The 20,610-nt window shown below is 47.6% G+C and overlaps 2 protein-coding genes across 15 annotated transcripts in view; both read right to left on the bottom strand.

The window, feature by feature from the left end:
- PRDM14 (PR/SET domain 14) overlaps window positions 1-13,479 on the bottom strand; it is a 28,117-nt gene extending 14,638 nt beyond the window's left edge. The window contains exon 1 of the mRNA XM_075919742.2: window positions 13,446-13,479. Within this exon, the coding sequence (XP_075775857.1) occupies window positions 13,446-13,479 (34 nt within the window). The remainder of the gene's footprint in view (window positions 1-13,445) is intronic.
- Window positions 10,654-20,610, bottom strand: part of NCOA2 (nuclear receptor coactivator 2) — a 274,099-nt gene continuing 264,142 nt past the window's right edge. For all 14 annotated transcript variants that reach the window (XM_075920545.2, XM_075920547.2, XM_075920540.2 and 11 more), the window contains one exon: window positions 10,654-14,434. In XM_075920545.2, the coding sequence (XP_075776660.1) occupies window positions 14,423-14,434 (12 nt within the window). In that variant the 3' untranslated portion in view covers window positions 10,654-14,422. The remainder of the gene's footprint in view (window positions 14,435-20,610) is intronic.

Below are 20,610 nucleotides of genomic sequence, written 5' to 3'. Positions count from 1 at the left end.
CCACCTCCCCGTGGGACCCGGCTCCCTCCTGTGCTGCGCAGAGGGGATCGCGGGTCACGGGCGGCCAAGGAGAGACCCGCCCGTCCCGGCTGATCTACGTGCTTCTTCTCCTGCCCCCGGAGCCTGCTGGGCGCCTCTTCCCGCGGGCGCCGGGCGGCTGCTGTCTGCCCTCCTCCCCCCGGGAGACAGGTGGGGCAGAGAAGGGAAGGGGGTGGGAAAGGAGAGAGGGCAGGGCCCTGCTCTGGGGCGGCCCCAATCTCCCTGATCTCTGCCCTGCGAACTGCCCCGTTGCCCGTGTCAGCCCTCCAGCGGCCCGGGAACCAGCACTGGCCAGGGTCCCCCCCGCTCCCCGGCAGCTCTACAGCCATATCTGGGACAGGAAACTGAAAGGGGGGGGTCTGTGGGGAAGAGCGGCCGGACTGGCAAGTGAGTCTGGTCAGGTCGCGAACGCCATCGCGAGCCGTGCCAGGCAGGGATCCCTCCATACGCAGCCCTCGGGGAGCGGGCATCTCACCCTGGCTGGGAAGCGCCCCAGAGAGCCCGGGGGGCAGAGCCGTCCTGGGGGGGGGGCCCTGCCTTTCCCCAGCAAACTGCCCGGCCAGCCCCCCACTGCCTTCAGTGGCACGTCCCGCTGCCGCCTGCGCGCATGGGCTGCTGGCTTGGAACCGGGCTACTACTCACACCCAAAACCAGCAGGGAGAGCGGCCGGGCCGGCGAGGCCGGACCTGGGGGGCAGGGTGAATGGGGAGCCGTCCCCCCCGGGCTTGGTGTTTAACACACACACGCCAGCGGGGGCGGAGGGCCCGGCAGCGCCGATGGGTCTGACCCAATGGGGCCAAAAAGGGGACCAAGCCAGGGTCGCGCCCCACGATGTCAGGGACACGGGGCCAGGGGGAGAGGCCACCGGCAATGGATGGAGCCCTCCGCCTGTGATCTAAGCCTGCCTAGCGCCGCAGCGCTCCGGGCTAGAAGGCAACCTTGGGACCAGCCCCAGCAGCGCCCAGCTGCAGCGAACATCTGGGGCAGGCCGGGGATTGGCCGGAGGGAGCCAGTGGCTGCGCCTGCAAAACAGCAGCGACTCACCCAGCTGGGTCCCCTCCGCTCTGTCTCTAGCCCAAGGGTCCAGGATGGTCCTGCTTCGCCCCGGTTGGCCGGCCCGCGGGGCGCTCTCCGGCGCGGTGGGAGCAGTGTCGGGAGGGCACGAGAGGCTGGGTCTGCGAGTGGGCAGTTGGAGGCAGATGGTGTTAAAGGACACGGTGGGGGACCCATCTCCCCCCCCCCCCCGGCCCAGCCCAGCCTCTATTGGACAACGCTCAGCGCATCTCATCAGTGCCATCGGGGAGCAGCTCCCTGAGCACATCCCTGCTCCCAGCTACCTGCCTGCCCGAGAAACCCACAGCCCGGCAAGGGGGGGAGCAGTCGGGGGGGGGGACCTCAGTCATCTCCCCGAAAGAGCAGCGCTCCCCACCGCCGAGCCCCCCACCGCTGGGCGCAGATGGGCTGGGGGGTTATTTACAAACCCTGCGGAGGGGGGAGCTGATTGTAGGGGCGCGTTGCCAAGCGCAGGAATAATACAGGCGGGCGGGAATAAAGGCTCGCTTGGGCCGAGCCGTTTCCAGGCGGATTTCGTTGGGTTTGATTATTGGTTTTCCCCACGAAGAGCCGAGCGGACCCCCAGTCCCCGATGCTAAGAATAGTCCAAAGCCACTTTTCTCCGGAGGACTGGAGCGCACAGAAGCCTCGAGCGGTTGGGTTTGGCTCCCAGCAGGTGTTTGTGGCCGGGGAAGTTAGTTACTTGCTTAGCACGAGGTGCTCATTGACTAAATAACGAACAGGAAACGGCCCTTGATGGGGAAACGGGACGAGAGGCCCTGCCGCGAACGGCCGTCTGGCGAGCCGTCTGCCAAGCTAGGAAAGGGCCCTGCCGTCGGGGGCAGGAGCCGAACCCAGCGAAGAGGGAGCAGGGAGAAGCCCGGAGCCCAGCCGGGGACAGCCCCGCCCAGGGCGTTGACGCTGAGCCCAGCACGAAGCGAGCCTAGAAAGGCCTCGCCTGGATCTAAACCTAAGCGGTTGACAAGGAATCGAGCCAACGCCAGAAAAAAGGATCCGGCCCAACCCACGCGGGGATCGAACCCGCGCCGGGACGGGTGGCCCGCGGGGGCCCTGGCGCAGGCTAATAGCGCGGAATCCCAGCTCCTCCCCAGCTGTCCTGCATGCAGAGCGATCGCGGCCAGGGGAAAGCGGTTGGGTTTGTTCTCTCTCACCTGGGCTGGGGCTAGGGGCGGGTGTCGTGTTGGCCACACTAGGCTGCAGGCCAGGAGCTGCTGAGCCCCGGCAGCGGGCAAGGCGGCTGCAGGAACCACTCTGCCCCCGCGCGCTGTGCTGGGTCTTGCAGCTGCCCCGTGCTGGACGCCCGAGCGGGCATTGACAGGCTCCAGCCAGCGCTATCCCACTTGGCCCATTGTCGTTGAGCGCTGCTGTAAATGGCGAGGATGCGGCTGTGGGAGTGGGGGAGGCTGGGATTCAAGGGGGGAGGGGTTGTCTGCAAGGAGTTATCTGTTCTCTTAGTCTCCCTCTGTACAAAAAGCAGGAAAGCGATCGCACTCAGGAAGCTGCCTGGCTGGGGAGAGGTTTCCCTCTGGCATCCCCAGCCCTAGTCCTGGTGCTCCAGAGAGAGCCAGGCAAGGATTTGCCCCAGACACTTCTTCAGGCAACTTTAACTACAACCTGGCTCCCTTCTGACATAAGGGATGCACTGGTAACATTGACATAGAACATTAAAAGACCTATCCCCGCCAATGTTGAAGAAAAAAAATCAGAAACCCCCTCTTACCTTGGGGGGAAGGCAGAGAAAAATCAGTAATTTATACAAACATTGAATCCTGATTGGAAGATCCAGTATCCTCTTTAGAAATCAAGGCCTGTTTCATCAAGGACATTTCCATCACAGCCTAGGAAATCAAAAGCCACAGAACAAGCTAACTCTGACTCCAAGACATGAAAATTCAGTTTTCCAGCCCCTCATTCTTTCTGAAGGTTTCTACCTGTTCAACAGTTACCCTCTTTCAACCTTTGGTATTGGTAAATATACACATGTATTCACTATGCAAGGTAGAATTTTACCACAGGAGTAAGGGATTTATCAGAAGCACAATATGTGTCTGTAAGGAGTTCCTTGCGGCTTCAGTAATTGTGTTTTTAGAATGATCTCCCTACTACATCCATACCTGAACCAGCATAGGTATATACCCCTGACTGAGAACCACTGATCTAGACCATCAGAAAGATCTGGACAAGCCTAATTAGGGTCAAGTTTTGCCCCATGGTAGGACTTGTCTACAGATGGTTTTTGTTCCCCACTCTCTGCATTGCTTTATGTATCAGAGTGGTAGCCATGTTAATCTGAATCTGCATAAACGAGAAATCCTGTGGCACCTTATAGACTAACAGTCTCCCTTTAGAAACAGGAAGTACTCAAGCAGTTACAACCCACTAGAGCAGTGTTTCTTAAACTTAAGACTGAGGAACACCAAACAATTTTTTTCATGGGAACACCAAGGATTTTTTTTTTTGTAGAGCAAAAACAAAAAGCCCCAAGGGAAAATTTGTGGAGCAAAAAACTCCCAAACAAACAAACAAACAAAAAAACCCCCACCACCACCTGTCCTAGGAGACCTCCTGGGGGTCAAAATGTGCCACCCTCCCTCCCCCCCCCAGAAGGATGCCCTTGTACATGGAGTTGAAAATGTAAACCACAAAAAAGTAAGGATAATAACAAACAAATGCTAAATAAGGTCATGTGTCTGGCCAGGAGGGAAGGTGCAGGAGAAGACTTGGGTCAGGGTGTCAGAGCAAGCTGGGAATGCAGGGTCTTGGCAGGGGGAGAGGAGTGAGGGGTTTGGGTGCAGGGTCTGAGCATGAGGGGGTACGCTTACCTGGCTTGGCACCCTGATGCAGCAGGAAAAGCCTCCAGGGAGCATGCTCTTGTTCTTGGCGGGTGGGTGGGGGGTGGAAAGACCTCAGTCCCCCCCCCCCCCTTTGCCCATGAAGGGGAACCTAGTGCAGCTGCAGCACCAGGCCAGGCTTCACACTGGCAGGGCCGGGGGGGGGAGGGGGCGAAGGGAGAGTAGAAACTCTGACCATCCCTGACAGATTAAACTCTGCCACTTCCCCAGCAGGCTGGGGAGGGGTGCAAGGGAGAGAGAGCAGCAGCGCATGGGGAGCAGCAGAGCCCAAGCGTGCCCCGAAGGGGAGCAGCAGGGCTCGAGCGTGCCCCAGGTGGAGGCAGCAGAGTCTGAACCGGGTTCCCTGCAGGCAGCAGTTTTAAAACACCGAGGTCCGGGAGCAGCTCCTTAGCTCCAGCCACCCGTCCCCCTCCCAGCAGCAGCGGTCGCTGTAAAAAGGGCCACCTGCGCACGTGGAGGAGGAGGCTGCGCAGCACTGGAGGTCCTGTGGTACAGGGGCTGTCCTGCAGGCTGGGAGAGAGGGGGGACAGCCACAGCGGGAGCTGTCTACGGGCTCTGCACGGGGTGGGGGAGCAGAATTTGCAGAGCCCACTTTAAGAAACGCTGCCCTCGAGTAGGGTTACCATATTTCCCAAAGGAAAAATGGGACCCCCCCAGGCTTCTCTCCCACCCCTCTCAGGCCTCACCCCCCTTCTGGCCCAACCTACACACCACTTCCCACATGAGGTTGGAGTCACCGGAACACTTCACACACACACACACCCCGCCCACACACACATCCATAGGAGGTTATTACTGGCACCCTGCCTGCCTCCTGCATGAGCCCTGCCTCCTCCATAAGGGGTTGGCATCACAGCTCACTTCCCCCCACGTTCCTCCATACTCTGCTTTTTTTGACAAAATTGAGCAGGTGATCAATTGGCACGAGCATATGGGACAAATACCCAATTTTGCCAAAAAACTTGGAACGGCCAGGACAGGGCTTAAAAAATGGGAATGTCCCAGCCAAAATGGGCTGTAAGGTCACCCCACCTTTGTGTAAATGCAGTTACATCAGGAAAAAAAAGTGCTTTACTTTTATACTGATGTAACTATTCACACAGAATTATTCCTGTCAATGTAATAGGTTTAAAGTGATAAGCATTTCAAATACCAGGGTATTCGCAACTAGGGGAGGGAAAGTTAATGCCTCATTTAGCAGGAGACCTGACCAGTGCTATGCCAAAACAATGCATTGTTATGGGGGCAAGAAAACAAGGAGCTGCCCACATGGGGATGTCTAGACTGGCCTTGGAAAGAATTTAGCCCCCAGCAAGAGCCACTTTCACTGTCTCTCTTATGAAGAGACCAGAGTGGATAGGGATCAGATGCTTGATTTAGTCAGCAACTGATCAGTGATTGGGTCTGTCCGAGATTCCAGTGACCCAAAGTTGTTCTTGAGCATAAGAGCAGCTACCCATACGAAGACAGTTACAGGTAGACACTGAACTTAAGATCTGTCAGTAGGTACCCATATTGGAGCAGAAAGCAATTCATTTCCAGTTTACATTATGGGCAGGATAGAGCATAGCTACAGCAATGTAGCTGTGCTACTGTAGCACCATGGTACAATCATGGAGAGGGTTTTTTTTTACATCTCTGTAGGCAATTCATCTCTCCATGCTGTGGCAGCCAGATAAATGAAGAATTTTTCTGCTGACCTCACCACATCTACACCAGAGGTGAGGTTGGCTTAACTTTGGCCCTCAGAGGTGTGAATTTTTCACACCCCCAAGTGCCATAATGTCATTGGCACTAATTTTTAAGCATAGAACAGGCCTCGCGAGTGTCAAGCTGCATTTACCAGAGGTGTGAACGTAGAGTGCCTGTAGTTAAAATGCATCAAACCCTTGTGTGGACCCTAGCATTCAGAAATTAAGAGGCCTCAGTTCATTTTATCATAATTCATGTGAGCTAGACTGTCCACCCAGAAGTTTATTGCACTTTATTATTTATTTATAGCAGCAGTTAGGAGCCTCAGCCATGGACCAGACCCCATTTTGTTAGGTGCAGTACAAAACAGAATAAGAAACAGCCCATGGCTTGACATTTAAGATTTAATTAATACACTTTAAATTCACTCCTTTAGTTAATTTGGGTTCCTTAAATTTTCCAGGAAGAACTAATTACATGTATTGTTCAGAGAGCCTGGCCATACAGCACTTTTCCTCTAAAAGGGCTTGCAGAAATATCATGTTCCTTCAATATAATAGTTTGGAATCATTATTCGGAATTTTCATTATTCACAACATAAAAAATTCTTAACTTCCTATAGAAACCAAGAGTGCAGAACTGACTAATGATCTCCTTCCAGCCACCTAAAGGCATTCCCAGAAGGCAGATGTTTCCAGGGTATTGAGGACTTTACATAGGCAGAGGTCTGTGTCCACAGCAAACGTACTCAGACAGTTAAAAATAAAGGTGATCTCTGCAGAAACTAGAATAGCCTATTCTATAAGAGTGTTTTAGGCCATTGCTTTAAAGCATGCCCTATGCACAGTAACATTCCTTCTGGCATTATTCATTCAATGCCTCCTTTTACCAGTTGCCACTGGCTTCCTCACAAATAAGTAGGATTTGAAAGCAATCATCACCTTCCACAGGTCAGTCCCTTTCCACTGAAGTCATTGGGAATTTTCCCATTGAATTAAATGGAAAAAGAATAGAGGCAGAGTAGGGCCCTTAGACCGGGCTCCTGATAACACTGAAGAACATGAGTAGATGTTATTTGCACTATGTTCAGTTAAGCTACTTTGAGAGTAAAATGGGCACACTGGGAAGCTAGACTATGTACTGTTTGGGACAATAATTAATCTTTTCTTAGAGCCCAGTCTTATAGCATTTGCTCATCAGAGCTGCTACAGACTTAAGCTTTCATTGTACAGTGTACTGTTGCTGTATTACAAACTAGCTTGAATTCAAAATATGGCCAGTAATAGTACATACACATTATCCAGTTATAAAAGTTCAATATCTAAATTAGAAATGTTAAATTTAGATTAGTTGGCTAATCGAATAGTCAATGCAGTTTGCATCAACTATTCGATTAGTCAATAAGAGCGAGAGACTCCACTTTTGAAGTGTAGCAACTTCAAAGGTGAAAGTGATGTGTGGAGCGCGGGGCCAGCAGGGACCCAAGCATTCCCCCGCTGGTCCCATGCTCCCTACAGCATTTTAAAGGAGCAGCACTGCTTGGAGCCTGAGGTCAGTGGTGGAGTCCTTAGCTGGCCCCAGGCTGCACATGGCATTTCAAAGCAGCAGTGCTGGGTGGAGCCCAGCTTCTGGCCCCGAGATCAACGTGGCGCTGCCGCTTTGAAGCCCTCCCTCCGCTTCCCCCACTTTCTGCCCTTTTCTGATAGAGGCAGCGAGGGGGGGGGGGGGGACTAGTTGACTAGTGGGTCGATTAGTTTTTCACATCCCTAATCTAAATAATTTGATTTTAAAATATTTGCCAATTTAGGTATTTTTAAAAAATTAAGCCAGGTTTTTATATGCAAGTTCAAATACGCATCTCGGATTTGTATTTTATAACAGCTAAATTAATCTGTAAATATTTCCATATAAGCAATTAGAAAGCTTTAAAAAAAAAAAAAACTTTTGAGAGTGTCTCATGGGACCCAATCATACAAATTTTACTTACATGATTCGTTTCTTTTTGTTTGAGTCATCTCATTGATTTCAGAGGGACGAAAGCTGGTCAAAACATTTCTAATTATTTTTTTAGGCAATTATTAGGAAAAATGTTCCATAAATTACTACTCATCTTAAAAAATGAATTTTTATTAAATTGTTCAAAAAAAATGTTATCAGCACTATTACTGAAATACTTCCTTTACCAAAAAAGTTACAGGTGAAGGAGAGTCAAGACACAGGTTGTAGCTAATGTAGAACATTTTAGTCAGAATGTTGTTCAGAGAATACACACCCGGCTTGGCGACACACCCCTTTTCTTTGGCTTTTCTCTTCTTTTTGGGTGCAATGGGTTCACAAGGATGATCACCCAGCCACACCAGACACCCAACTCCTGCATTGTGGACTCCCTTCTTCTTGGGCTGCTCCCCTCTCTGTCTAGCAAGGGGACTATTTCCTCTCTGTCAGAAATAGTGCTACTTCACACTTCTATACTCCCTGCCTTCTGGGAATCTGAGGCCTACTCTACAAAAAAATAGGGATGTTAAGAGGTGGATATTTAACTAATTGAGTAGTCGATTCAAATTCTATAGGCAGCTGGCTCAGTCCCGGCTCGTGATGGGTGAGGGACCAAACCCCTCTGTGGCGCTGCAATTTAAAAGGCAGTAGGATCCAGGCAGCCTGCCCCCAGCTCCTATTGTGTTTTAAATTGCAGAGCCACAGCCGCGTTTGGTCCCACACCTGGAACAAGCAGGGACTGAGCAGGGCTGCCTACCCAGTTGGCAGCAACCCTGTGAGTGGGAGGTCCCAACTTCTGGCTGTGACCCCCCACAAACAGGGACAGGGCAGCGAAGGGAGGGCAGGAGGGGGAAATGCAAGTAGTCGACTTGACTACCTGATAAGCCTAGGCAACTACTGCCTTACATTCCTAGTAAAAATGAGATCAACCTAGGAATGTCACTCAAGCCTGTGGAAACCAAGACACAGAGGGTTTGTGACTATATCACACATGACAGTTGTGACTGAGTTGGGAAGAGACTCCAGGATGCTCTACCTCATTGTGCCTTGGCCACAAGACCATTCCTCCATTTGCACAAAGCTTAGATGAAAAGCAGCTACCTCTAAAGGACAGAAGCAAATAGTTACAGCAATAATGCATTGTATGTGGAATGGCTTTAGAAATCCAGATTAGGGATTTTTCTTTGATAATTGGGATCAGTGATAACCTGCTACAGTTTAATTGTAACCTGCGAGAGCAGATTAGAAACCATTCATGTCTACACTAAATTTTGTCTCTTTGGAGTCATGCAGGTATTTCTTTATATATCTTTTTATAATTGTGTCTACAAGAAATAAATTCATTCTGCAGAGGCAAGAGGCAGGATTATTTTAAAACAAGTAGTCCTGTGACACCTTAGAGACTAACAAAAATATACAGTGTCATGAAATGTTGTGGGCAAAACCCACTTCTTCAGATGAGCTGGGGTTTTGCCCATGAAAGCTCATGATCCTATATATTTTTGTTAGTCTCTAAGGTGCCATAGGACTACTTGTTTTTAACGTTACAGACTAATATGGCTACCCCTGTGAGTCAGGATTATTTTAGATAAGTCATTTGTAGCAGCCATTTCAATGCTGACATGTGAATACATCTCTAGAAAGTCAGACTACTTGTAGAGCCAAGTGTTAATCAGTATGAATAAGAGTGGCAAAATCTGGTTCAAACAAGATGGAAAGTCTGATCTGTGAGACTTGATTTGCAGTTTACACCAATAAGAATAACATGCGAGAGGGTGTATTTTCCTCTTGTCACGTTAGGTTTCACACATTCACATGCATCCGATGTGCATATAAGAATATACCCATTAGTCTCATGAATTCATTTAATTCTTTATTTGCAAAAGAAAAAACTTCTGCTCCTTTATCAGATTTTGTACATTTTAAATTGGTGGTGAGAAGTTGCTGAGACTGCTCAGCTTTCTAAGCAATACTATTGTCAAGAAATCTAATTTCGTCCTCCAACAAGTGAACTATACCTGAACAAACAATGAATCATGTTAATCTCCAAAGTCATGTTCAAATGGAGATGGAGAAAAAGTTCTTTTTATTGATGTACACATGAAGCTGACACACATATTTCTCCCTTCTAAAATTTTCTTCAGAAGTAACACTCCACATCCTGTGATCTCTTGATGTGTAGATATATGGCATAGCTCCTTCTAGAATTGCTATGTCATGACAGAGACAACATAATTTTGTTTTCTTTAGAGGATCTAAACAATTGGAAAACATTTCAGTCAAACAAGAATATTGCAAGGTGTGTCTTGTTCAAAACAAGTACTTTCCTAGGAATAGTGAAAAGATGTCAATGCTTGTTTGTATATTTGGTTCTCCTTTAGCTTTTACAGTCATGTTTTAGTTTAATATTTTTTCTCCTTTCTTTCCTAGAGTCGATAGAACATCCTGACAGTCCAGAACTCTGACTTTTGTGGGATTTTTTTCTCCCTACAGAACAGAGTCTTCCATTAATCTATATCCACAAAATATCTTAGTTTATATATTTGGTAAAGCATGGGAAATGATAAACGTAGCACCCTGCTAGAATGCCTTACCCTTTCCTGAAAAATGCCTTCTCTTGGTTAAAATTGTGCCATTCATCCTTGACCTCTACTTGAACTGCCCAAAAAGGTGCCCTAATTACTGCAAACAGTGGCGTGAAGAAATGTTGATAAGCAACTCATCTCAAACAGGCCACTTAAAAGCAATGATTTTCAGTCAAACCCAAATCTTGGCAGGATTCAGAACATTGTTCTAGGAGTGAAAGGATTTGAATCCCATTGTCAGGTATGAGCCCTCCAATCCCCTTGACCAGTAGTTTGAAATTTAAAAATAAGATTATTAAAATGAAAAAAAAAGTCCTTTTAAAAATTCCATTGATCCATCCTCTTGTGTCATTTCAAATTCAATACACATATCTGAGTAAATGAAGACACAACAGAAACACATTGAAATCTCTAAAGCCATGTAAAACCCGAAGGCATTAAAATTTATTAAATGATGCAATAACAACAGGATTCTTTATTTACAATAGCATTATTTAACATCAAATAAGCAAATAGCATCAGCAAAAGCAATATTAACTTGCATAAATGTATTTAAAATTTCTCTGAATATATCTACCTTTGCATAAACTGCTCACACTAGAAATACAAACATCAATGCAGGTGAACAAGGTGATGTTCAGAGTCAACTCCGCTTTGAAAATAAATCACAACCTGAAACACTGTAAGCTTTCTCCTGAAGAACCATATTTTATATATTGCTTAATTTTACCCTTGTATAATCTTTTCATATACACATATCTCAGATGCAACTTTATGAGGAACTGTACAAATTAAACCCACAACTGACAAAAAAGGGAAAAAAATTAAATGACAGTAAATGTTTGAAGAAATGTGTCCATCTCTATTCAGCAACATAAAGGTAAGTGATGATACACTTATTCCAAAATTGTACACAATTCACTATACAAATATAATACATCAGACAGCTATGTAGGAATATACAAGACTTAAAAACAGATCTAAGGCATTATGCTAGATTTTAGCATTTTGAGGTTCTTGCACATAGCTTTACCTGTAGTAAGAAACTGAAAAGATTTTGTTTTAATCTACAAAGAAACACCAGGGAAAAAATTCTAATTAAAATCAAAGCCACTACAGTAATTTTCTTTTGTGCAGAGAATGCTTTTGCTCTTCGGCAGCATACTACCATACAAATACTAGAAAACTTGAAATTCACACCAACAATTAATGGCTTAAGTTGCATTTCAAAACTGATTGTGTATCTTTGGGTTCTGCAAGTGGAGCTGTGCCACCCATTTCATGTGTTAAGCCCATATGAACTCCATTTTAAAACATAGATTAAAAATGTATTCTATAAACTGCAAAAACATTGCTTTCAATTAATACAGGCCAAAAGGGATATTGGTATGGGACAAAATTTTAAACTTGAAGTACAAATTAATTCATTGTAGCAAAACAGCTCACTTCACTTTTCAAACTTACCACATTACATGAACACTTAAATGGGTCATATGACCAAATTTATGTATGTATACTTTTCACATTATGTGCCTTTCACATTTAGTAATGTAAGTAGAACACTGGTTATTTGTTCTAACAAAATCCAAGTACTTTTTCTAACAAATTTACTGTGTGTAGAATGAGAAATACTGATAACGAAGGGAACTGATTTGGCTATTTATTTCTGTTTCTATAGTGATCAATATGATCTGAAGATTTCTTCACTCTTAGCTATTCAAAAATTCAAAACACCAGAACCTAATTGTGAGCCAAAGTAGTAGGTATAATCTTCCTTTTAAAACAGCAATGGTCAATGAAGTATCATAATCACAAATATAATATAAAGATTTGCAGATCTGTCATGAATAGGGACAAATGTAAACTACTAATTTTGTCCACCCTGAAAAAAAAAAACCAGATTAATCTATTCAAAGAGGCTAGGATCAAGCATTGAAAAGGAATATAATACAAACAAAATTAGTTTAAAACCCATTTACATTTTGTGTTGTGTGAAGTTAAAGTCCCTCTACTGTACACAATTCTTATATAAATAAATTTAAATCAGGTATATAATGTATGTTTAATAAAAATGTCATCATATCAATGAAGATATGGAGCTCAGGCTGACAGCTACTTTAAAGTTTTCCACCAGAGCTAAACATGATGGCTCAGTTGACTAAATATTTTCTTTTCAGTTTGACATACAAAATAGTGGCTGTGGAAAAGTGCTGTTTCCCTGTGTGTTATGAGTCCCTCTGAGTGGGAAACAAATGGATTTGCAGATTTCCTTGGATTTTCAGGAAAATCCTTCCATGGGAAACAACTCTTTCAAATAATCTTTGACATGCTTTCTTCGGCTTTATATAGAGAGCAATAGATACTTTGTACATTTTAACCCCCACCATAAATAAGCAATCAAATTATGAGGAAAGAAACCTCCCACTCCCCAAAGGCATGTCTAATGAGATATTATAAAATGCATTCCGTTTTAAAGGACATCAAAAAAATTGAGTTCAGATAAGAAAGCGTGTGGATTGGGGGTTAGAGGAGAAAAATAGGAGGTCAAAAACGTCATCAATTTCCTGGTATTTCAAGTTCTCAGAAACTGATGCCAGTTTAGTAAAAGATTATTACAACCACAGTGGGCAAGAAAAAAAGCCACCCTAACAGTGGCCTACTTAGTAACAGTTTTTCTAAGATTCATTAAGAAAGAATATAAACATACAAAAAATCAAGAATTGATTCCTACAGTGGCTGCATATAATATAGGTTAGATAAATGACTTTATGAGCAGAATCACAAGTTGAAAAGTCTCAAGCCTACAAATTAGGTCTAATCAAGGCATTGTGATCCTTTACAAAACACTTTTTCAGGAGACACACACGGCTATGAAGATATCTAATTTAATACTGAAGTACCTCATTTGGAATCAACTCCACAACATGTATACCTCACAAAAAATTATACAATTAAAACACTTGTCAACTTAAATTATTGCTTGTTTACATATAAAGTGGATTTTATGTACCTTACAAAACTTCCTCATAGTCCACACTGCTTTAAGAGAATTAAAAACACATGATGGTTAAATCTGTAGTGATATCTGCCATACATTTTAAACAAATCATTTTTTTCCCCAGCTATGGGGAGAGGGAATGGAAATTAACATATTTTAAAGCAGGTGTCTTTAGCTTGTTCTGATATTATGCCCCAATTCTGCCACTACCATCACCAATAAATGCATTCTCATTGGAATTCATTGCTCAATGACTGGTTACATGCAGCCTAAACTGCAAGCAACACATCTGGGAAATGAAGGGCTTACCTGTGGTTTGTTTTTATCCCTATTAGAGGAAGAAGAGGCGGAGGAGGAGGAAGAAAAGAGGGTCAAGAGAGTCAGGCAGGAATTTAATTCCATAAAAAGGTAACAAATTTATATTTTTGGATTCATGATTTGCACTATAATTTAAAAAAAAATTAAAAAAGCCCCTAATGAGTAGCTCTCTCACAGGATGTTGTTAGCCTGCTTTACAACTTTAAACCCATTCAAAATTCATCTGTATAGTTCTCTGCAAAGGTCCAGCTTTTCTATCTTTTCCTAAATCAAACCAATCAATTAGCTGTTTTCCCCCCACACACACTGCCCCTCCACACACTGCCCACACTCCCATTAGCATCCAACCCACGCTCCAATCCCTAAATGCAGGCCTTCGTTCAAAACACTGATTTTCAGATGGAAATGAATCTTTTGTACCAGACCGAGTAGCCAGGGAAAAACAGAGCAAGAAACCAAGTTCTAGAACTAAACAGGAACAGAACAAGAGCATGGTTGTTTTTCCTTAAATACATACATTTAAATACATTCAATCTGACATGGTTTATGAAAATTGCCTGTCAACATTTACTTTGCAGGAGAGATCTAAGTTGCACTAAGGTGAATGCAGTGAACAGACTGAGCAACTGTCTGTACGCTAGCTTCAGACTGTCAGAGAAGAGGCTGCTCTTCCAGCAACAACTGTTTTGACTCCACTCTGGAAGGCAGAGCTGAATCCTGTCTGCAGCGTTTAGCTGAGCTTGCTCCAGTGGAACTGGCTGGCAGGTCAGTTGGGTCAAAACAAATAGACGCAGGTCTTCAAACTGGTAAGTGTTTTGGGCTGGTGAGCCCAGGCAGCTGAAGAAAGGAGCAACCAGCAACCGTCAAGGTCAGCAATATTTCTGGGGAAAAAAAAAAAAAGAGGAAACAGACATCAATGAATTATCTCCAAGTGTTTTGTGGATAGTAAGAAGATAATCAAGAATACAACCTATTGCACACCTATATTGCATTTTAAAATGCCAGCTACCTATACAGAACTCAGTCAAAATATACAAACTACAAGTCAGTTCAAACATCACTGAAGGGACTTTCAAAACTGTTAGCAAAAGTCTTGTGAGCTTTAAGCCCACTTTAGCCTGTTAGCAGACATGTTACGTTAAATGCTAGAACAGGGGTCGGCAACCTTTCTGAAATGGCGTGCCAAGATTTAACTCTCCTGCTCTGGGTTGTGCTGCTCTCCCAGGATGGGGGTCGGGGAGTGGGTGGGAAGAGCTCTCTCTACTGCATGCCCCATGGACCACCTGGGTCAATGCAAACCTTTCCATGGACTACCAGTTGCTAATGGAAACTTACTGTTAATTACATAATTATGCCCAAGCAATTTTGCTAGTGCTGCAGCTGGGGAGAACAGTTTAATTTAAATTATTAAACAGATTAAGCGTTAACTTTCTCATATTTATCCAACTTCATTTTAAATAAAGTAAAATATTATGTCCAACACAAAAGCTTTCAATGTTTTCTTTATTTATGGAAGGATGGGGAACCTTTTTTGGGTTGGAGGTGACTGACGCACAGAAAAATCAGTTGGGGACCACACAAGTGAGAAGCAAAAAAACTCCTCCAAAAACCCCCAACCCTCAGTGATGTGGCCCCCAACTGAGGCACCTCACTCTTCTGGCACTCTAGCCCCCATGGGGTGAGGGGAAGGGACATGGAGGGACTGAGGTTCAAGGGCTCCCATACACCATTTACTTTTCTGGGATTCCAGAGTTAGTGGATTTTGTGGACTCCTTTAGGCTCTGGGGTGGGAACAAAAATAGGGGTTCAATGTGTGGGACAGAGCTGCCAGTGAGTGGGATAGGGTTGCCAGATGGTCTCTTAAAAATACTGAACGCACAGGCTAAAAATTTGTGTAGAAAACAAACAAACAAAAAACCCACCCACACCGAACACACATCCTGTGTGGCTACTACCAAGAGCCATCAAGCTGGGAACAAAGGGGGAGGCAGCAGAGCCTGCTCTGCAAAGCAACCGCCTGCTACCCAAAGCAGAGAGAGGCAGACCCTGGGGCAACACAATGACCGGGGGGGGGGGGGGGAGGAGGGGGAGGGAGAGGGCAACCATGGGTAGGAAGGTGACTCACCCATAGCCAGGTCTTTGGGTGTCCCAGTGGGAAGAAGCGGAAATTCCACCCCAGTCAGTTTTGGCTCTGAGCTCATGGAAGGCACCTAAATGCAACTACAAAGCACCTGTGGGCTTCTCTCCTGGACTAGGGCGCCACAAGGCGCTTGAACAGCGCTCAGGAGTAGGGGCAGAGTTCCTCCTCCCCCTCAAGGCATCACTCCACCTCAGATGCAATTAGCTGAGGGCTCCCAGCACCGATTGCGCCCCACCTCCCAGCCACTCTCCCCACCCCCACCCGGCTTCTGCACGCAACCAGAGGCTCCCAGCACCGATCGCGGCCCCGCCTCCCAGCCTGGGACTCTCTCTGGTTGTGTGCAGAAGCCTGGTGGGGCGGGGGGAGTGGCTGAGACTCCCAGCCAGTCCCCCCACCTGGCTTCTGCACACAACCAGAGAGAGTCCCAGGCTGGGAGGCGGGGCTGCGATCGGTGCTGGGAGCCTCTGGTTGCATGCAGAAGCCGGGCGGGTGGAGTGGCTGGGAGTCCCAGCGCTGATTGCGCCCCACCTCCCAGCCACTCCCTCCACCCCCACCCAGCTTCTGCATGCAACCAAAGGCTCCCAGCGCCGATCCCAGCCCTGCCTCCCAGCCACTCCCCCACCCGCACCAGGCTTCCGTCTGGCGCCCAGCCGAAAAAACAGAAAATACTGGATATTGCACATGCCTGGTATTTTCTGAATTTTTTTACTGGACTGAGGGTGCAAAAACTAGACTGTCCGGTAGAATACCGGACACCTGGCAACCCTAGATAGGGATGGACGGGGTGAGGAGGGCAGGGTCTGGAAGGGAGTTTGGTGGCAGGAGAGGGTGTTGCGTGGGGGTATGAGAGGGAGTTTGAGACGGGAGGGGCTTGGGGGAGTAACGCAGAAAAGGTAAGAGCCAAATAGCTAGCTGGTTGGGAGGGAGGGAGGCAAAGTAGTGGGGAGTAAAAGAAAGTGAAGCTTTTGCAAAGTAAAATTGTATCCTCCCATCACATCTTCCCTCTGCTCCAACTTTGCTCCCCTCAGCCCCATGATCCCCCCCGCCTGATCTCCTGCATCGTCCTGTGCCCCCTCAGTGCAACTGCTGCTCCCTCCTATCCCGCCCCCGCATCCTCCTTCACCCCCCTTCAGCCCTCACTTCTCTGTGCCCCCAGCGCACTCACCAGCAGAGGAACAGTGCTGGAGTGAGGAGAGGTGGGGGAGAGGAAGCAGAGACTCCTCCCTGCCTGTACCTGCCCTTTGCCTGCAGGATGTGGTTCCAGGGCTGGGGACAGGCAGAGCCCAGGGCTGGCTCCAGCCCAGCTGGGTGCAGTGGTGCTGGGGAAGGGGCTCCCTGCCCCCTCACACTGCACGCAGGGAGCAGCCTGGGCCCTGGTACATCATGTGTGCTGGCCACCCAGCCATGGCTCTGCAGAGCAAGCCCAGCCTCATCCCTTCCTGAAGCAAGAAGCCTGGAGCCAGGAGGAGGGGGAGGTTAACCCCTTAACTCTTGGCAGCTGCATGCCCAGGCTGGGCAGGGGCAGCCCAGAGTCATGTGTGCACGTCTCTTGCCCCCCCAGCCCCGGCAGAAAGCCAAAGCTGTTGCTTCAGCTTACAGCTGCGTGGCTGAGGGGAGAAGAAGAGCTGAGCTCCTGCCCCATGTGCCACGGGAAATCGGCTTACATGGCGCTTATGGCACGTGTGCTGGCGGTTGCTGACCCTTGCGCTAGAAGTTCTGTTGGAACCAATGGGAGTTTTCACAGGCTTAAAGTTATGCAAATGCTGAAGAGTTTTGTGGGACAGTGGCTAATTCTCTGTTTACCAGCGCATGCACCCAGGCACAGTGGCAGATGGGAAATCTGTCCCTACAGTTTTGATGTAAATTGGCAAAGCGAGGGATTTCATTTGTGTGTGTTGATACTGTATGGCCTTTGATCTTTCAGGCATGTCAGGCAGAACTGCAAATGAAGTCAGTGGGAATTTTAGTGAGAGTTTTAGTGAGACCGTAGTGAGAGTTTTCTTATCCCTGAAATCTGTGCTTATAATTAGACCCTTCATTCACAATTTTCTTGATGTTTCACTTTTTTAAAAGTGTTATCTCTCTATATATTAAAGAAAGTTTTTCCTGAGGGGTGGTAGAGTGACATCATCACGTCACTCTACGTCGCCCCTCCCTCCTGTCTCAAAAGAGTCCTCGGAAGGGGAAGAGGCTGAGGGTTCTCCCCCTCCCCCTCCGGGGGTGCTCTGGGCTCCCCGCTGGCCCCCAGCTTTCCTGCAGGAGGGCCAAGGGGTGGCAGCAGAGGCTCCTTACTGTGCTGGGGAGCCTGACTCTCTGGGACCTAGCAGGGAACTGCCACCTCCGGCTGCTTGGGCCAGGTGCAGTGGGACCGCCACCTGCCTGGCTCTCCAGCCTGTAACCTTCTCCCCTCCTCCTCCTGCAAGAGTAGCACAAGGGGAGGAGAAAACAGGGGAGCAGGGAGAGGAGAAAACCCTGAGGCTACACGCCCAGCAGCGTGCACGCTTCAAGTCTCCATGCCGGAGGCCCTCAAGTGCAGCAAGGAGCTGCTGCTGCTGCTGGTTCAGCTCTGGCCCTCCTCTGGTGGGTGGAGGGGGGCTGAGAGGCTGGATGGCAGGCAGAGGCTTGCTGTAACCAGGGAGAGGGGTGGGGCACCAAGAGCCAGGAGGAGAATTGAGGGAACAGGACAAGAAGTCAGGAGGGAAATGGGGAAGGGGGGGGGGGGTGAGAAGGTGGAGGCAGGAGGCCAAGGCTGGCTGGAACCAGGGAGGGAGGTGGAGGGGATGAGAGGCCAGGATGGGGATGGGAAAGCAGAGAGGGACAGGCCAGGACTGGCTGGGGGTGGGTGGGAAAGGTGGGGCCGAGGGGGAGGCCAGGGCTGGCTGTGACCAGAGAGGAGGGAATGGGGGGTAAGGAGAGAGAGATGGGGGAGGCCAGGGGCTGACTGTGGGCATGGGCAGGGGCCGAGAGCCCAGGGAGAGGGATCGGAGGGCAAAGAGGCTGGGTCCGGCGTGACCCCCCTTCCCAGTGGCTGGATCTGGCACAGCCCCTGGTCCTCCCCTCCCCAGCTGATGTGGCCCTTGGCCTTCCCCTCCTTGGTGCCCGGGGGGCCGAGAGGCTGGGGTGGCCCCTGCGGGGAGAGTTGGGCTTGCTTACCCCCAAAGAGAGGGGAGTTGGAGAGCATAGCGAGTAGGGGGCACTGTCCCCTAGTAAAATCATAAAATAAATGTAAAAGAAAGAACAAGAGAAAGGAAAGGTTACAACTAGCAAGACACAGAGCTCAGGGCTTCTTCGGACTCAACAGCCTGGCAGAGTAAGCAGGGCTCAAATTGGGACTGGTTGTGCCTGTCAGTGGTCTGCTACCTTGGACCTCAGCTTTCCTTATGTAAAAAGTAACCCAAACCCTTGTTTTGAAGGAAACAATGAAAACATTAAACACATGCAAAGCGATGCCGCAATGTTTGCCCAAACTTGCAGAGAGCTTGAAACAACAGCACTATTTCTCTCCACTGGGTGTTAATACAGTCAGCAACAATAACTTAAATGTCAATGTTGTTAACTATTTCACTGCTGCTCACAGCACATGGAATGAGAAGGCTCGTCGTAAAATGAAGATCTGCACAATCTTCTGAGAATGTCATTTCATTTTCATATCTGAAAACACCCCTTTGCTTTTTCTCCACAATGACTCACTGGAATGATAGGTGAGAATGGAAAAGGGGAACCCTGGGGAATGTATGAGGAGAGCCCAGAGCAAAAAGTTTTGTGCGCAAGAAGCCTGCAGTGTAGATGTAGCCTTAGAGACTAACATACATACATATATACACAGGGCTCGACAAATAATACAATCTACTCGTCTGTGATGAGTAGACTGTAACCCGGAAGAGCTGGGTTTGGGCAATCTGCGTATGTGCAGATCGCCGGATAGCGCGGCTGGCGAGCGGGGCTCGTTGTGGTTCGGCAAGCCCTGTATATACATATATATAGATATATAGTACCATGAACTTTTGTGGGCAAAACCCACTTCCTCAGATGAGCAGAATGGGGTCACTCAGGCTTGAATCACATTTCCAAACTCATCGCAACCATGAGGGCTGGACACAGCATTTTCAAATGTAAGCCTAGATTCTGAAGAGATCATGACTCAGAGAGCCAATATAAGGATCCATGGGGCTAGAACCTGGGTCTCTGCAGCCTGGGACAGCTAACTGCCCTCACAGCAGGACCAAGGACCATCCCTGATAGATTTGCCCTAGATCCCTAAATGGATCCCTTAAGGATTGAACTCACAACCCTGGGTTTAGCAGGCCAATGCTCAATACTCTGGGCTACCACTGAGCTCTAGTCTCTGACCCAAACCTAACTTTGACCCTGACTCCTGCTTATCAATCCCAGTTGTAGTGACTACCCTGATTCCTGCTTACTGCCTTGTGGGCTGTCCTCATCTTGGGGACAGCAGCCCAGCTGCGACGGCTAGACCAGACCTCCTATATCCTCGAATTTTACAGCCAGGGCCCTAGGTTTGTGTCTGTTAATCAATCCAGCTCTGCCTGTGGATATAGCTGAACTTCTCTGAGCAGTCAAGTCTGAGGGCCTTGTATAGTCTAAAAGAGCACAGGGGATCAAACTGTGAACATCCATATAATGTATTGAGTGAAAATATCACAGACTCCTCACCTCTGCCATTCAAGGTCAGGCTATTAGGAATTAACTATGCTTTGGTGAGTTAATCTTAGTACACAATAAAGGCATACATTGACACACTATTAGCACATTGTGGATACAAAAGACAGAAATAAAGTTTCATAAGGAAGCATGTCACTACACTTTTGGTGTAGCCACTTTGCTAAATGAGGATTTAAAAAGATATTGCAAAAAAGTGCACAGCCCACATTGGGCCAAATTTATTCTAATAACCCC

Source organism: Pelodiscus sinensis, chromosome 2, assembly GCF_052426305.1.
Source record: "Pelodiscus sinensis isolate ZL-2025 chromosome 2, ASM5242630v1, whole genome shotgun sequence".
Lineage (NCBI taxonomy): Eukaryota > Metazoa > Chordata > Testudines > Trionychidae > Pelodiscus > Pelodiscus sinensis.
The sequence above is the reverse complement of the archived record's forward strand: the minus strand, read 5'-3'. Positions and strand labels throughout refer to the sequence as shown.